The sequence below is a fragment of the Nuphar pumila genome, chromosome 3, assembly GCF_984573655.1.
Source record: "Nuphar pumila chromosome 3, dmNupPumi1.hap1.1, whole genome shotgun sequence".
Lineage (NCBI taxonomy): Eukaryota > Viridiplantae > Streptophyta > Magnoliopsida > Nymphaeales > Nymphaeaceae > Nuphar > Nuphar pumila.
The window spans coordinates 36,388,614-36,407,300 of record NC_143251.1 but is presented as its reverse complement, the minus strand read 5'-3'; the positions used below and the strand labels follow the sequence as shown (position 1 = coordinate 36,407,300).

Genomic DNA, 18,687 nt, shown 5'->3' with positions numbered 1-18,687 from the left:
AACTCATATATTCTAAGCAAAATTAGAAAACGCGCTCCTTTATCTAGAAATTCTAATGACATGATTTACTGGCCGTGTTCAAAATTACAATTTTGTACCCATGAAATATGTTTATTAAGCTTTTGTTTTCTTTATTCACATTTTTTACTAATCTTTCAAAATTCGATTTAAATGTTTTCTAATTCTACCCCGTATTTTATCTTTATCTCAATATATAAAAAAAAATTATTCATCCTTCTTTTTTTTCTTTATTTTGCAAAATGTTGTGCTACAGTTATTTTTTAAAAATGAATTTCTTAGAAAATATCTAAGCTGAATACATAAAAAACAGGGTTCCCTATTTTTATTATCAGTGATAAGATATTCCGTTTTATTTTGATTTTTTTCCCCACCTCAAAATTGCTACTTCATCGTCATACTCTCTCTCTCTCTCTCTCTCTCTCTCTCTCTCATGACATGAAGGATGCCATCTCGCCAATTACCGGAATTCGCCCCCGGAAACCGCGAGCGCAGCCACCGGAGACCGTCCGTCACTGGCACCCCGCTCATCCCTACCGTGTCCGGCGCCGCGGCAGTCGTCGTCTGCCTCGTCCTACTCTCCATCCTCTGCTGCAAGTTCTCGAAGAGGAAGAGGAGGAAGAAGGGAGACCGATCGTCACCGCCGGCCGACCCGAATCTCCGCCGGTTCTCGTATTCGCACCTCCGTAGCGCCACCGCCTCCTTCTCGCCGGAGAACAAGCTCGGCCAGGGCGGCTTCGGATCCGTCTACCGCGGCGCGCTGGAGTCCGGCCAACCCATCGCCGTGAAGCTCATGGACACCGGCTCGCTGCAGGGAGAGCGAGAGTTCCAGAACGAGCTCTCGCTCGCCGGTAAGCTCGCCGCCTCCGATCGCGTGGTTGCGCTCCTAGGGTTCTGCTCGGATGGGAAGGATCGGCGCCTTGTGGTCTACGAATTCATGCATAATCGGAGCCTCCAGGATGCCCTCATCGACCGGAAATGCCCGGAGCTCATGAATTGGGAGCTCCGGTTATCGATCGCCCTCGATGTCGCCAAGGGCTTGAGGTTTCTGCATACCGCCTGCGATCCGCCTATCATTCACGGGGACATCAAGCCGAGCAACGTCCTCCTCGACCTCCATTTCACCGCGAAGATCGCCGATTTCGGCCTCGCGCGGCTCAAATCGGAGATCGAGGCAGAAGCCGTCGTCCTGGATATTGAGGCAGAGATCGGATCGGCTGACGGGAGGAAGAGGAGGCGGAGAAAGGGGAGGAGGAAGGAGGACGAGGCATCGGCCGATTTGGAGACGGAGAGCATTGCGACGGCGGAGGACGCGAAGGGGGTCAGATCGCCGGACAACCTTGCGAGTTTCTTCTCTCCGGAGCTGGGCGATGCATCACCGGATAACGCCCGGGAGGCGGCGTCCGAGACGGCGGTGGAGGCATCGCTGTCGGAGATGATGGAGAAGACGAGCTTCTCCGAGACGTGCTTCGACAAGCTCAGCATTGACAGTGGCGGCAACCGGAGGGGAGATTGCCAGAAGAAGAGCCTCTCCGGCGGGGATTGGTGGTGGAGGCAGGACGCCGGGTCGGAATCTGGCGTGAAGGATTACGTGATGGAGTGGATCGGGACGGAGATCAAGAAGGAGAGGCCGACCGGCGGAAACGACGACGCCGCTGCCGCCGAGGAAAGGAATTCGAAGCGGAGGAAGCACAGGAGGCTCGATTGGTGGTGGGCACTCGACGTCGATCGCGGCCGGAAGAAGGAGAGATACAGGCAGGGGCGGGAGTGGTGGCGGGAGGAGTTCTGCGAGGAGCTGACCCGAAAGAGCAAGAAGAAGAAGAAGAAGATCCGGCAGGAGGGGGCCGAGTCGGGAGAGCTATGGTGGGAGAGGGACGACTCCGACTCCGGCCGGAAGAAGAAGCACCACCGGAGCCGGGGCGGCAGCCGGGGGAGCACTGAGTGGTGGATGAACGGGTTCAGCGGCGAGATACGGATGGGGCGGAGGAGCATCCGCGGGGGAGACGACGTCCCCAAGAGCGGCGGGATCAGCAGCACGCCGAGTATGAGGGGCACGGTCTGCTACGTCGCGCCGGAATACGGCGGTGGTGGAATCCTCACCGAGAAGAGCGACGTCTACAGCTACGGCGTCCTCCTCCTCGTCATCATCTCCGGACGGCGGCCGCTCCAGGTGACGGCATCGCCGATGGCGGAGTTCGAGCGGGCGAACCTCATCTCGTGGTCGCGCCACCTCGCGCACTCGGGCCGACTGCTCGAGCTGGTCGATCCCAACCTGAAGTCTTTCGACCGGGAGCGGGCGTTGCTCTGCATCACGGTGGCGCTCCTCTGCTTGCAGCGGTCGCCCGCGAGCCGACCATCCATCACGGAGGTGGTGAAGATGCTTTCCGGCGACGTCGACCCTCCCAGCCTGCCCGTTGAGTTCTCCCCTTCACCTCCCTGCGGGTTCCAGTTCAAGTCTTCCCGGAAGAAGACTCTCCTCAAGAGCTCCGGCGACAACAGTGATCAAGTCCCGCAGCAACACTAGCAAGTCAGCAACCACCGGGCGCCTCAAGGTTACGGGCTGCGTGTGATTGTGTGAGCGTTTTTTTTTTCTTTTTTCTTGTTGTTGTTGTGGAAAAAGTATACGTGAAGAAAGAGAAAAAAAAAATAAAAGAGAGTCAGAAAAAGGCATGATTTTTTCATTCCTATCTGTGGGTGCCCATGATCTCCTCTGAGCTTTTCAGTGTGTCTGTGTACATGCACCATAGAAAGCTATTTGTCAACGGCGGGTGTCATGCGAAAAGAAGGACGCTTTTGCTCGTATCCTTTTTAGTCTTCTTGGTGTCGAAGATATGGGTGTACAGCGAAGGGAAAAAGACTTGTTTGAAGAAAAAGGTGATGTTTCAGAGTGGAGGAACTAAAGAAGTATGGCCAAGAGTACAGATGGAGGTGAAATGAAGCAGAAATGAAAGTATCTCATGCATTGTTTTAAACCAAAAAGGTTTTCTTAACGAAATAAAAGTGTTCATCGAGAGAGAGAGAGAAAGAAGGGAACTGATCAGTCAGAGTAAAACTTTTTTTTGTAAAACGCTGGAATTGAGAGACATCTCTTAGGAGCAGTGGGACCCACTCCTTTTGTTGGTTGTTGGAGGCCCGGGCCCACACAGTTCATTTATGATACGGGTCTTATTTGATGCGTTGCAACTTCTCAAGGAGAAAGAGATGCCTCCTCCTGCGGTCAACACGGTGGGCCAGGACCCTCGTGCCTAGGCCGTATGAGATGACCCATCATCATCACGACTACTAATGGAGAGCTGGGTACATGTGTGAAACGAGAGGACCTCTGTGTTCAACAAATGGCACTGCTCAAATTTGGGGATGGGTTCTCTGACTTCACTTCAGCTACTCTAATACAGTCCCATCAAGGACATAAAGTAAGCAATGAAAACATTGTTGCCCCCTAAAAAGCAAGATTGAAATGAAATGCCTTCGCTTGGATGGAAGGAACCGAGCTCGCTTTCTAAGAACTCAAGTAAGTCATATGCCCAAAGTTTCCAAGGTCCCATGGTTGTGACATGAGGAATGAAGCACAATTAGTGTTAAAAGGTCACCCAATGGCTTTTATAAACCTTACCAACTGTACCAAAACTTTGCCAAAGAATGTAAAGGAATTGATCGTCTGTAAGTTGACGCAAGAGAAAAGAAGACCAGATTCTTGTGGGAGTTACTAAGTGAGCTTTCAAGGTCTTATAGATTGGCATGCTTCAACCCCGCTCCAATGAAATTGAGTTGCCAAATTATCAAAGTACTATTGCTCATTCTGATAAGAGGTGGGCCCAAGAATTTGTGACACCCATGCCTTACTTCGTGAAACTATGAAGCTCAATTTGAAAATATTTTGTGTACACTTAGGGAGCAAGGCATGTAAGATGAGAAAGAGGACCATTAAGGATGGTCCAGGTACCCACCCCCATTGTCAAGTGTTTAGTGAAAAGGAAAGATTTTTACTTCTCTACAATGTTGAGATCGTCGCTAATCTCCCCCACTAATTGTTACTTTGGAGCAATCTCGAAGTCAGTCTCAAGACCCTACAAGGAGCCACGTGCAAGTTCAGTTGGCTCGAGATGAAAGAATGGGTAATGGAGGTGTTATGGGTTGTAGACCACACCCATAATTATCTTGATGGATAAGGTTGATGACTTGTCTTGATTTGATGTTCAGAAAAACCTTGTGATAGAAATGTCCAAAGCTCTAATATGCTTGAAGAAAGTGAGGAGTAATTCAAAGATGTTGAAAATTGAGATGATGGCTTAACCATGGCCTCACTTCTCCATGAGGATGATCATGCATTAAAGCTTGAGCCAGTATCTCAATGAAAGCACCCACAGTGAGGAAGACAACTTAAAGGTGCATCACCAATATTTACTTACCTCAAAATAAAAAAAAATTAACTAAAAAAATACTCGTAAACATCAATACCAACAAGATTTCTCTTTCTATGTGTGCACCACCAAGATGCAGCCACACCAGCCTCCACAACAAGCTCCTCCAAGGTCAAGTGTGTGAGAGGAAGAAAGAAGAGGGAGAGAGAAAGATAGGGAATAAAGAAGAAGAATAGACATGAAAAAGAGGCAGGGTGATAGGGAGGGGGTTGGAAGCTTTTACTTAAATAGCTTCTCTTAGTTTTCAATTCAATTAAGGAAACTCCTTGTAATTCATATCCAAGTTTAATTTTATTTACATTTTAATTACATTACATATAAATTTATGAAATCCTAAGCTAATTAGGATTCTTACATATTATGAAAACTTTTAAACCCTATTAGCTAATTAGGTCTCTTAATAAAATATAGAAACTTTCTAGTTAGTTTGTCTTTAATTAAAGTAGAGAATTTAGGAACATAGTTGATTCTTTCCATATTGGATTCCAAACTTTAAGAGAGCCCATATAAGGGGGGTGTCCCACCCTATGGTTTAAGCTTTCTTAATTAACTCAAATTAATTTTAAATTAAATTCAAATTAACTTGCGATTCAAACCCAAATTCAAACCAAATTTAAGATATAAAATTCATCTTTATTTATCAAATAATTATAAAAAAATTGCAGGTATTACATGCATGTTTTATTATAAAGTATTGTATATGATACATGATGCAGGTATTACATGCACCAGTTGTAATATATTATGGTTACTCGCCCCGTGTGGCTAAGTAGGAGATGTTGGATCTTGGTAATTAGATCTAATGTAACCATAGGAGCTTATAATGAAATCCAAAAGGAGCCAATGATGGGGTCCTAACTCACAAAAAGTGAGAATTAAATTTCATTAAAATGTATTGAATGGTATTAAAATCTCCATTCAATGCTGGAAAAATGGTCTTTGAAAGAAACAAAACCCTAGGTCCACACTGCCAATCAAGGGCACCTAGCTTAGGTCATGGGTTCAAGAATGCTTATCTGTGGTTTCAAACATAGTTACCAAATAAGCAAAAGTCAATTGTTAAAAAAGTAACAGCTAGAGTAGGATATGATTGTTAAGCGATTATGCAAGTGAATGAAAAATGAAAGAGAAACACATAGAAAGCAATAAGTACAGGTTGAAGCAAACAATAAACAACATAAATACAAATATAACTAGATATAAAAACCAACACACAAACTTATAAAAAAATAAATTTCTAATGTGAAAAACATAGAAAGTGAAGGAAAAGCGATTGAGAAGTGACAACACGAGAATGAAAGTTTTAAAAAAGCCAAAAAGATTCGATTTGGGAAACAAAGATGAAGTGGGCTCCACATGAAAGTAAATCCAGTTTCCCATGTTTTAGCAATGGGTTTCCCAACGCTTCCCCTCCATTCAAAGAAGCGAGACGCTTCCTGCTTTCTTTCTGGATCGAGCTTCCACATGTAGCAATAAGCTCCCGAATTGTGGTTTCAAACTTGTAATGCCCCTTTAATTAGCTTGGTGAAATGAGTTGGAAGATTTACACAGTTGTACATGAAATAAAAGGCACAAACCGAGAGCCCACGAGGATATGGGCCTTGGTTGATCATCTGGTAGGGGTGGCCCGTGAACATCACCAAAGTGAAGAGGCATCACAGGTTTGAAACCCACACGGGATGTTTACTTCTCAGATGGGTCCTACAAGAATTTTCAAAGCTTTTCATATTCTAGATGAATCTCATCTAAAGCAAAAAAAAAAAAATGAATATCTCAAAAACAGGCGAAAATCCGTAATGTTTGGGATGCCGTTCATCTCATGTATGAATGGCATCCAAGGCACATCTAACCATAATATCATCAGAAGTACCTCTGACCTGATCCCACCTCTTTTCTTTTGAGTGCATAAGGTTACAGACAGCCCTGAGTAGGGGTGTTCTTCGAGTTGGGTTTGGTTCGGACCCAGGTGGAACCAGACCTGGTCTTGATTTTTGGGTATGATATTGGGTCTGGATACAGGTCTTAATGGGATCTTCTTATTTATCACCATATCCGGACCCTATAAGGTTTGGTATGGGTTGGCTCTGGGTAAACCCGACCCGTTGACACCCCTAGCCCTGAGTGATTGGGGCTCTCGGTTTGTACATTTCATTTGAGTGGGCATCAGGTGGAAAGAGGGAGAGTTAAGGCTAGGGATATGCACACCTTTACAAACCTTTGATCTAAAATTCAAAACTTTAGACATGAGCAATCAGGGGCAACCCAAAAGGTTAGCTGGAACCAATGTCCACGCTAAGATATCACTGGTGGTCGCTACAAGAAAGGTAAAAAAAAGCACAAACTTTAGGGTGCGTTTGGCTCACTGGACAAACGCCACCTGGAGGGGTGCAACACAGGTTCCACACACACACTCTTGATATATGAAGGGAAGGGAAGCAAGGGGGACGGCTTGGTTCCTCTGTATCAAACGCAAGACAGCACCCGGGCAGGGACCAGTCTGTCACCGGTGTGGTGCATCCTACAATTCAAACATACCCTTACAGGGAGTAATTTTAAGCAGTTTTCTCCAATGTTGTCCGAATCAGAATCAGGTCTGACTCAATTTTCAAAACGATTCAGACTCTGAACCAAATCAATCTGAATCGGGGAACAATTCACCATCAGATGGCATGTGTCATAAAAAAATAAAAATAAAAAAATTTATTAAAAATCTTTAAGCACCCTTACAATTATTAAAAATGATTCAACCGAATCGGCCCACTTTAGATGATATCCAGGACAGTGTCAGAAGTTCCAAGTACACAACGAACAGGCACGAGAGAATATCATGCAATCCCAAATGATGATGTCTCTCAAGTACCTCTCATTTATCCATGGAAAGAAACTACTACTCACACAGAATAACACCGTTGACCCTTGAGATACGTTTTACCTCATTGCTTTTGGAAGATCATGAAGCATACATTCTGGACATTTATTTTTCCTTTATTTTTTTTTCACTGGGTTGAATTTAAAACAGTAACAAAGCCAAACTCCACCAACGACCCAAGATGTTAAAATTGAAGGTGGCACCACGCGTGCAACCCATATTACAAACATCCAATAATCTGCAGAATTTTTATTTTTCATCCCCTCTTTTAAACAGGGATTAGTATATTAATAAGTAAAAAGAAAATAAAATATGGTACACTTGCAAGGGGAGTGATTCATGAAAAGCTTCCTAACTCATCAGCTATTGGTTCAGTTTCGGGTCAGATGCGGCCAATACTAGAACTCACTAATCCAACATTGGCTAAATGAATTCACTCAGATTCGGACTTGAATGGTGAAAAGCTCATGCCAAATCCAATTTTTTACATGTAATTGAATTCAAATATGTGTCAAATCCAAATATTTGCATGATTTGACAGCAAAAAGTCAACCATATCCTCATCCTATTACAATTGAATATAGTTTTGATTTAGCAAATCCGACTAAACAGAGTCGAATTTGGTTTCGATATCAGACAAAACCCAACTGGCTGACATTCCTAGCTATTTACAAAGAGCAGCCTAAAGTACACGCTTGATCTTAATTCCTAAAATCAGCCAACCTTTATCTTTAGTGATTGAAACACCCAAATTTTTAATTTGTTTAACAAAAGACCATAAGATGAGATGTTCAATAAAAAAAGACAAAGTCATCTTACACCTACAGAGTGTATTTGAAATGCATTCAGATGAAGTAACTAGTTAAATGTAATAACTCAAATGTTGGGCAGCTTTCTGGAAATAGATAATAAGTTAGGTAGATTTTTGTAAATTAATCTTACATGGGAGTGTAGGAATGAGGGTCGAATATTCAAATATGTGGAAGGGCTATCTAAAGGCAAAAATAGACTGTTTACATGGAGGTTCTGAGGATAATGGTGCAATTACTAAAACGGTTAGCAATAAGAAAACACAAGTTGCAGCAACTCATTTCTGTTCATGACATGCCAAATTATTAAATTTGCAAGCTGATAGGATCCAAGTTGCATAGGATCATTGATAGATTGTGATGGAAAAGATAGTTCCACTATGTTTTCTCTTAATGTACATCCTTAACATTTAGGCTATCCATACTTTGAATGAAATACAAGCTTCAGATTCCAAATATGTAACAAAAGAACGACGTGTAAGAAATACAGACAATGTCCGTGAAAACCATGTAGCTACACAAATGAAAGTGGGAAATCATACAAGGATCACAAGGTGATGCATTCATAAAGAAAGGCGTGTGAACTAACTTACTGCTGCCGCACCGTTCTCTTGCGTTGCAGTACTCTTATTCCCCTTCTTTGAAGAGCCGCCAAAGGGATTGGAGACACTCTTGGTCATGAATTTTCCAGCTTTACCCAGTCCACTTTCTACCAGTCCTACACCAGCTCCCAAGCCACTGCCCACCAAACCAACCCCCGAACCGACCAATGAAGCAGCACCATCCAAAGCATCCATGGTGCTTCCTATAACACCAGCTTCCTTCAATTTCTGCCTTTCTTCCAGCATTTTCTTCTCTGCTTCCATTGCTGCTAACTGCTCATCCTTGTTAAAATGGTGGTACAAGACCTGTATGGCAACCATCAAAGACAGATCATACATCAGAAAACATTTTAACTCATCCCATTAATCCACTAATGTAAACAGAAGAATTCCTAAATAACCTTCCATGCTGTTAGGTTACTAAGTAATAGTAAGCCGTGAACAAAAGAATACCAGACAGATGTAAATCTGTTACCAGCACCTTAGATTGGTGTTGGTAATGGAGATTGGTAGAGATTTGGGTAGGAGATGAAGGAAAGAGGTAGGGGATGAAAAGGCTTAGTCGGCTAGGGGAAGAGAGGAGTTCGGCTAAGGGAGAGAGGTTTGGGAGGGAAAGTTTTGGGGAGGATGGCTAGGTTGTTTGGGAGGTTTTAGGGGGTTGTGAGGTGGTTAGGGAGAATCTCTAGAGGGAGGGGGGTTTATCATACCACTTGAGCCAATGGTTTCCCTCTTTAGAGGAAGGGAAGGCCTCCACAAGACAATTCCAAGTATAATTAATCTCAATTGAATGATTCACCAAAAGAATGAATTACAAGAGCTCTAGCTAGCCTTTATATAGCCTAAGGCTTAGCTAAGTACCCATGCATGTCTCAAAAATTACCGTGATGCCACCGCCCACATCAATTACAAAAGTACATTCAAGTCCTTTGTAGCCGACCCCTTATAGAGAAGCCTACTAGATCAGCTAGGCTAGAGTGCATGTATCAAAATCATGCTATTTTCTGACGGTTGATGCTAATGATATTATAAGCTTTTAACGTTCTGTGACTGGACAAGACCATAAACGGCAAACCTTAAGAGTGAGAGTCCCTCTATCCTTCTTATCCTTGATTTTCAGCATATCAAGTGCAGGCAATAATCTTAATTCTAGGTCTTTTGGCTTTTCAGCCTCCAAATCAATTAATGGCAGTTTCACTATGCCCAATTTCTTATCCTGTCCAATGTCCTTATCAAAGACCTGCAATAAACATGAATAACAAATGAGAATAATGGTTTATTGATTTGACTATTCTTCTTTCAATTTACAAGCATGCATAGAATATAAAAAGCTATCCCGTAAGTTGTAGCAAGAAATAAAGCACACATGCACGCACACTCACAAGAGAGAGAGAGAGAGAGAGAGAGAGAGATTATGTAGCTGAAGTACCTCACGAGGCTTTCTTTTCTCTGGTCTAGTATACAAAATGGAGCTGGAATATTCTCTTGTAAGGAAGTTAGAGACAATGCAGATTGATAATCATTAATCTCATTTCATAACTTTCTTATAAGATCGCCACTCATCATTCCAAACCCTTCTCTCAGGAAAATATTCTTGATTGCTTCTTTTATCCATCAACTACTTTCTCAGTTCCATATCATATCCACATAGCTGATTAGTTATTTTCACTGTCAGATAAGTAGTCTTCCCCTTGTTCTGAGGCAGAAAAGGCCGAACTAAAGTAATAAGCATGTTTCCTTCCCATATATCCAATTGTTCACATACTCATGTTTACGTACAATGGATATCAATTAATCCACATCTATCCACTAATGCATAGATCATGGTTGTCATGCTGGAGTTTACTGCTGCATTCTCAACTATTGCACTTTTAATCAAGACATCAGATCAAGTTTCTGATACATGTAGTGAGTAGTTAATTGCCTTTCTATTGCCCCTACTAATAAAATATCTTAGATTTATGGCACAAGGACTTGACCACATTGCTGGACATCTTGACAATTGATAAACTTATCTTATACATAGTCATCAATTAGAAAGGTATCTCACCCTACATCTCATCATATGAAAACTGTACATCAGTCATTTACCCTCATCAAAACTAATCATCATATTCTACATCACCTTATGATTTAACCGCTTTTAGAAAATACATATGCCCTGGTTCTAGTATACAACTAGATTGGATAGATTGATTTAAAAAGGCATCTGCCATTTAAAATACTTTGAGCTAGCAAAACTACCAAAGGGTTAATAAGTAAAAAAGATGAAGCACATAAGTAAAGAAGATTTCTTGAAAAGTTATGTGGGCACTGCTTGGACAGGGGCATGCACCCCTTAAGAGTACCAGTAACATTTTTCACAGAACAATGGCAGGAGCAAATATGTTCAAAATTCCACTAACTATCCCGTGAAATGATATGTTGATCCCTCCAGAGACTTATAATGATGTGCTAAATTTCGGTCACCACTTGGGTCCTTGTACGCATACTTTAAAAGATTATAACAAGATAACTTTTTCATTACTTTAAATGATTATAATGAGATAACTGTTTCATGACTACCCCTGCTTCTCCTTTTATATATTGTATGAAAGAAAGCTATCTTGATTGACAAAAACAACTTGGCCCAGTCACAAGGATTAAGATAACTAAACAAATCATAATCTGAGCTTCTTTAGATCACAAGAACTTTCACTTTGCAAAAATTGTTTAGTACAGTTCTGTTCTCATTGTTTAGGTTACCATTTACCAGTTATTATAACTTTTTAAGTCATTTCTGGCATTTATAGTACTTTTTTGGTTCATAGTAATATGGAAGCAAGATAAATATGTGAAGTTTCAATGCACAAGGGACCATAATTCCCTCTATCTATCAGACAGTGCATCTCATGCCTTCTTATGAAAAACAAAGAAAAATCGAGTTTGAATCACGTTATAAATTGTTGTGCATGAAGAGGTCGTATTGCCCTCAAATCATTTGATTTATAAGTAAATTTGGCCTTGAAAACATTCGTTCCAAATAATACTTCATTACCACAAAGAGAGGAAAACAACACACACAAAATCATGTATGCATGTCATGAAAGCAAATGTTGTATACAAGCATAAATTAGCTAGATGGATGCCCAAACAGTAAATAAGGAAGCAAAGATCATTCCTCCACTGTTAGGAAAATGAACTCTCAATAAAATCTGAAGTGAAATAGTAAGTATGAAGAAAAAGACATGTATTTGCACTGGATGGAGAAAGGTCCTTGCACAAGGTCATGATTTGAAAAAGCATAATAGTAGTTAATGATAAAGAGTAAGGTAAATAACAAGACCTCAAAGACAACTGCCTGAGTTTCCTTGTCTTCCACAATCAGCTCAAATGTTTGGTCCCAAACTGGATTCAGATTGTTGTCAATCACTTTGGTTTTAACCTTGAACAGGGGGCGGATATGCAAAACCACATAAGGATCAGAGTTCCCAACCATTTCCATGTTTTTCAAATCATTTGCTTTGACAACAGCTACTGTAAGCTTTCCCTGTGGCCTAAGCTCCAGTTCACTGCAGAATGAAGAAAACTTACAAAACTGAGCAAAGAAGAAAAGAGCCCTAGGCATGAAAGACTTTTGTCTTAAGAACAAATTGCATAAGGATACACTTAGATGAAAACTAGCCACTTGCTCTCACATTAAACGATAGCAAGCAGTTGAAATGGGAGTGATGCAAGCATCAGATGGTGCATTGAGTTTTCATACATTCCAATTCTCTGAGTATTTAAAATATTTACCCCAAAACTATGATGGAACCAAGAATCTTTCAGCAAACAATTATGGCAAAAACATCAAATTATGAGCATCACGTTCATGAAACAGAAAATTGCACTAGTTTATGCAAATTTAAAAGCTCTAGGGAACAGTCACATAAACAAGATAAATGTTCTCCACTTAATTCTTTTATCTTAATCTAAAAAGCATGTTAATTGTTCCTCCAGAGATTGTTCGCTTCAGCACTACGAAAACTAAAGATTAATATGCAAGTCAATGCTTACAAAAGGTCAGCCAACCAGGTGTCTTCAGGGTATTCTTTCTTCAGAAATATTCATTCAATAAGGAAAAGAAAATAAGATGAGAGAGAATCGTTTACGGTGGTTTGGACATATTCGACGAAGGCCTAATGATGCTCCAGTTAGAAGGATGGAGAAATGGGAAAATATATTAGTTAAAAGAGGTCGAGGTAGGCCTAGGAAGACATGGATGGAGGTGATAAGAAAGGATATGAATGCTTTGAACCTCACCGAGGACATGGCATTGGATAGAAATGAATGGAGGAGAAGGATTCATGTGGAAGACCCATAATGATTTTCTGTGTTGGTTCATATCGCCGACCCCAATTGTTTTGGGATGAAGGCGTAGTTGTTGTTGTAAGGAAAAGAAAAGCATAAACTTTCAAATAATTTGACTAAACCTTATCAGACATGTTAGCTTCATCATCAAAGGCATCTTTTATACTTGTACAAGTTGCAATATAAAGAGGTGGATAACTTAGCTGCCTCCATCAGCAGAGAAAACAAAAACAAAAAGAAGAGGAAAAAAATGAAGGAATATCACTGAACAAGGCTCCAAAATAATCCCATAATTACCTGGTATCCACAGAAACACCACCAATTGGCACAACGATCCTATGAGGCCATTGCAGCATATCAACAACAATGTTGTTCACTATGTCCTAATAAAGGAGAAAATGTAGTCAAATTATGCTTCAAAGGTAAGAGGTGTAGGTGTAGAGCAATTTGAATATTTTGAAATCACATACATCAATCATGTCCGAAAGTCCTGGCAATGCAGTTAAGCTCCCCCCAACAGCCTTCAATGTGTAATCAATTCTAGGCTTTGGCTGCATTCAATCATATCATGAAAACATGCTCTTGGATTAAGTGGCAAGCACTCAAGACATTTCACATATCTTTCAAACTAGGTACCAAGTCATGAATAAGATAATGAAAATAGTCTCCTGAAAATGGTGATGCACTAGGCGGATCTTATATTCTCCAAATAAACTTACAGATCACAATCATCAAAAATATACCAGATTATGGCACCATTGAAACCAGTAATATATCCATGTCAAATAAGATTCAAGATGATATCAAGAGCAACCTAAGTACCATGTTGGAAGGGCTTACACATCTTTTGGCAAGGAAATAGAGATGAGGGGTGGTACATGAGAAAATTGAGTTTCCAACTTTTACCTAGTACTAGTAGCAGTACATCGACCCCTCTATGTGGTTAAGCTCTAGTAAAATAATGATTTGACATTAAAAACTTTTAATTAAGATCCATAATAAAAGAACTAAAAGCATAAACATATTTACACATCAAAACAAAATATATTCATTTCTTTGATAAAATTAAAATCATGCTAAGAAATAGCACTTTTTTTTATACCATTTGAATTTCAAGAAGAAGAGAGTTCTAATTTTCTTTACCGTGGAAAAACATGTGATCATAATGTTGGGAAAGAGGTTAAGCAACTTTTGGCAGAGAAAAGTTATGTATCTTTATAAGTGTGAGTAGAAATTTTTGTAGCATTATAGTAAGCAGACAACAACCAATTCCTGAAACAAGACATCAGCTGGAGTATGAAACATACTTCAGATGAAAATCACAGAATATGGAAGAAAAACAAACCTCAGAAAGAAGTGCAGCAACAACTGCAGAAATGCAAGGAATCTCTTCAGAAAGTTGGAAAATGACACGTGCAACAGTGAAAACTTGAAGATTCTTCAGCTGCAACCAAGCCACCAAAAGCTAAGAGAATCTCAAAGTTATAAAATTCTAATATCATGAGTTTAGGGAAGTTGAACCCTGTTAAATATATATATATATATATATATATATATATATATATATATATATATATATATATATATATATATATTGTGTATGTATATACATATTGTATATATGTATATGATATATATACATATTTATATATATATATATATGTAGAATGTATCTAGGTATATAATGTATTTTTTATTTCTTTTTGTTTTTTTCTTAATTTTTGTATTCAAATCAGCTAGGTTGACTAGCCTAATGGCTAGTCCTCTTTGGCTCTCTTGTATTTAAATGGGATCTCCCCATTCCATTTCTTATGCATTCTTCATGATGCATTTTAAGATTAATAAAATTATTATTATTTATTTGTGAGTGTTCTCTCTTGTATGCTCTTTGTTAGTGCTTTGTTGCATTAAAACTCTTGCCGATAAGTGGCATTTGAAGATTTTCTTCTTGGACATCATTTCATTACATGAGTGAAAAATCAACTATTGAATACCAATCAACATATAGCTAACCAGACCATATGACATTTTAAGCATATGGATCTTCTCAATGTAGTTACACAATAAAGTGAAGACAATATGGCTGCATGCCAAACAGCAGAGTGAAAAAATATTAATAGTTTTCATGTGTTAACAGAAAAAAAAGGATAACAAAAGTAATATACAAATAGAAGAAACCAAGAACATTTTTTTTTTAACTATAGAAAAATAATTTGATACACCTGTGTAGGTAATGACACATTATTTTCACAGTAATAACCTTCAACTACGATTGAAAACAAGATGAATGGCCAAATCCATTCTATAAAAAACTGTGCACCTGGATGGGCAGTGAAGCAACTAAAGCTTCTACAGCTAGAATAATGCTTGGATCGCCACCCCATCGGAAATCCACGTCCATTGTTATTTGACCATTCTTCAAGGACTGCACGCGGATACCTGGATCAATCAATTTCATCCTACCGTTCAATAATAACATGTAATGGACAACTACATGCGGATATAACTAGTCGACCATTATCTCTATTTATATCTTTGAGATATATGATCATTGCACAGATTATATAAAGTGAACATAATTATTTCAATGGAAATCAATCAATTCCAGAAGATAAGGAGATCAACTTCCGGTCTGACATTAACAATCAAATCTCTCTAAGTCTTACATTAATTAATTTCTACAAACTCTATACAGTCCTATTTTTCTTGAAAGGGAAAGGGGAAGAGAAATTAGCAAAAACAATCTTTAATCCCTAACTGTACTGTGGCAAAAATTTGTGTTGCTCAGCCTGCATAAAAAAAGTAAAATACCCAGTAATAAGAGTAGGACAACTTAGATTTGAGCAAGGACAGGAATTTACTTGAATACAAAGTTGAACAGTGGTTGCAGTGAATGTCTAAGTATTATTCATGACAATGTCAAGGAGAAGGTCCATATTACCTTGTTAGCTGTATTTGAAAAACTAAAAGGAAAAAGTTCATTTTTGTTCCACAATATCAAAAAAATAAAAGTCTACAATCTACGAATCACAAAAGACTGACAAAAAAATCAACATTATATGCAAAAATAAATGAAAAGAACTTAATCATAACCTTCAATTTTGGGGGGGACATTTCCAAGGAAAAGCTTGCTAAACTTTAATGAAGAGATCCCCGGAGGCCGATATTCTTCCAGTACAGGCTCGACAGACTCCTTAATCACTATACTTGCAGCCTGAAACAAAGCGACCATTTACATGAGAGAGAGAGAGAGATGTTCATACAACATAAGCAACAGAATCACAGCATCATCTCGAAGTTATGGTCAAAACTTCTTTTCTTGTTTTAGTTTTCAAAAACTGGGCTCCAAACCACAAGGAAAAGGTTCACAAGTCTGCCATCTAGCTATCATGTCCAACCTATGTAACACGGACTCCGTGTCCATGTGGGTGTGATACTTGGACATGGCTTCAGCAGTGTCAGGTGCAGTCAACCGCACCGGGGCCCATTTCTGTCCAAAACTAGACTCAGTTATGTTAACTGAGTCCAGTTTTACCTATAGTATGTACTTAAATACATATTCGCACACACAGACATATACCACACCCAAATTTTTTGAAACTGCCCTGTCGCACCCACAACTGCACTTATGTGACATAGCATCCAACCCCCAGTTAACAGTTACAACATAAACAACAAAGAATTTGTCAAAAAGAATAGGTGCAGAAACGATCATTATTTGCGAAATCTAAATTTTTAGATGAAAATTGTTGCCCACACTAATTGGTGGCTTGATACAAAATAAGTGTACCTAGGAGCGTCAGTAACAGAAAAATATGCTACAGGCTACCTCTACACATAATGGGTATCTTCATGTATGCAAAATTAGGTCCTATTACCCATTGATTTAGAGGGTTAATTAACAAAACATATGAACCCCAACCACACTGTTGTTTCTCTATGTAATATGGGTACTTCGAAATGCCTCCCAGCATACCCATGTCAGAGACTCAGCATTGGTGCTTCAGGGTGCTGGTGATGGTGTTGGGTGCTTCTCCATGTACATATGCTACGTCAAATACATTGAAATACTATATTTTTACATATTATATGTTTTTCTATACTTTTTCGTTTCACTTTCAGTGACTCTCTCTCTCTCTCTCACACACACACACACACATACACATATATACCTAATTGTCACGAATGGATGTATATGCTTTAGAGAGCCACTTATGGGAAAGATAATACTTTGAGAATGTGACCTTTTATGGGTCAATACAAAGACACACAAGGATAAGCCACTTATGGGCTGAAACCAAGGTTGCCAGACTAAGAAGCGGGAAGCGAGAAGCGATGCATTTTAAAATGTATAGGAAGCGGAAAGCAAGGAATAAAAAATTTATATAATAATTGAATGTGAATCATAATAAAACACAAATAACAACTAAAATAAAAGTGACTAATATTAAATTTCATGATTTTTTAGTGTAAGAATTAAATTTTTAACAAAATCTAAAAATGATGATTACCAATTTAGAGAAAGCACATGGAAGTAAGTGAGAAGAGTGAGAGAAAACATATAAAAAACATGAAAAGTTGAGTAAGAGAACATATAAGACGAATAAATGAAGTGTGTGGAAATCATAGGAGAAACGTGGGGGAATCGAGGTTCTCATCAAGTTTCGGAAGCGAGGAGTATCGCGCTTCCGAAACGAGTTTTCGGGAAGCAAGCTTAAGCTTCCGGTAACTCTGGCTGAAACTCACATAAAAAAAAGATCTTGTATTGAGGAAATTCCCTTTAGAAAAGAATAAATGGAGAGGGGAGATCAACCCCTATATATACACATAGAGAGGGCTCTATAGAGCCGTTGGGACCTACCCAACGGCTAGAAATATAGCCATTGGGTAGGGTCCAACGACTCTATGGAGTATTCCCAAAAAGCCCTTGAGGCTAGGAATATTTACAAAAATAAATAAAAGAAAAGAAAAATACACTTATTGTATGTTTACAATTTAAAAGACCCAAATACCCCTAAACTATAAATATACAAAAAATGTACATAAATAAATATGTAAACATATATGTTTACATTTATTACATTTAACATTCCTCCTCAAACTGACGGTGGAATCACAGAAAGTTTGCCTAATAGGAAATGAAACCTTCGAGAAGGCAAGGCTTTTGTGAAGAAGTCTGCAAGTTGATATTTTGAAGTCACATATGGCAGTGAAATAGTATTTTTCAAAAAAAAATCACGAACATAATGACAGTCCATCTCAATATATTTAGTGATTTAATGAAAAGTATGATTTCCAGTAATATAAATGACACATTTGTGATCTTATCATAGTCTTGATGGCTTTGTCACAATTACTCTCATATCCTTGAGAAGACGCCTCAACCATACAATTTCAATCATAATAGTTGTCATAATTTGATATTCGGTTTTTAAAGTCAAAACTAAAAGTAATGGATCTCTAGAGAGACATAAAGTTAGGTTAGTTGCTAAAGGATATGCTCAAGAATATGGTATTGACTACGATGAAATATTTGCTCCTGTAGCATGTATGACTACTATTAGAATTCTCATAGTCATAGCCTCTGTTAGGAAGTGACTAATTTATCAAATGGATATTAAAAATGCATTTTTAAATCA

General features: G+C 39.3%; 2 protein-coding genes across 2 annotated transcripts in view; one reads left to right on the top strand and one right to left on the bottom strand.

The window, feature by feature from the left end:
• The first annotated feature begins 287 nt into the window (after nucleotides 1-287).
• LOC149842587 (receptor-like serine/threonine-protein kinase At2g45590) lies at nucleotides 288-2,997 on the top strand. The gene has a single exon (XM_090001498.1). The coding sequence runs from the start codon at nucleotides 464-466 to the stop codon at nucleotides 2,540-2,542; it is 2,079 nt and encodes a 692-aa protein (XP_089857624.1). The 5' UTR covers nucleotides 288-463; the 3' UTR covers nucleotides 2,543-2,997.
• Nucleotides 2,998-8,470: 5,473 nt separating this feature from the next.
• Nucleotides 8,471-18,687, bottom strand: part of LOC149842586 (calcium-dependent lipid-binding protein-like) — a 28,490-nt gene continuing 18,273 nt past the window's right edge. Inside the window, exons 4-11 of the mRNA XM_089999300.1 lie at nucleotides 16,142-16,262; nucleotides 15,369-15,487; nucleotides 14,394-14,492; nucleotides 13,519-13,599; nucleotides 13,346-13,431; nucleotides 12,042-12,267; nucleotides 9,792-9,956; nucleotides 8,471-9,025 (exon numbers count right to left, since the gene is read on the bottom strand). Of these exons, the coding sequence (XP_089855426.1) occupies nucleotides 8,702-9,025; nucleotides 9,792-9,956; nucleotides 12,042-12,267; nucleotides 13,346-13,431; nucleotides 13,519-13,599; nucleotides 14,394-14,492; nucleotides 15,369-15,487; nucleotides 16,142-16,262 (1,221 nt within the window). The 3' untranslated portion in view covers nucleotides 8,471-8,701. The remainder of the gene's footprint in view (nucleotides 9,026-9,791; nucleotides 9,957-12,041; nucleotides 12,268-13,345; nucleotides 13,432-13,518; nucleotides 13,600-14,393; nucleotides 14,493-15,368; nucleotides 15,488-16,141; nucleotides 16,263-18,687) is intronic.

Bases quoted from the DNA above. Each gene is read 5' to 3' on its own strand.
- LOC149842587 (XM_090001498.1), top strand. From the start codon at position 464: ATGCCATCTCGCCAATTACCGGAATTCGCCCCCGGAAACCGCGAGCGC.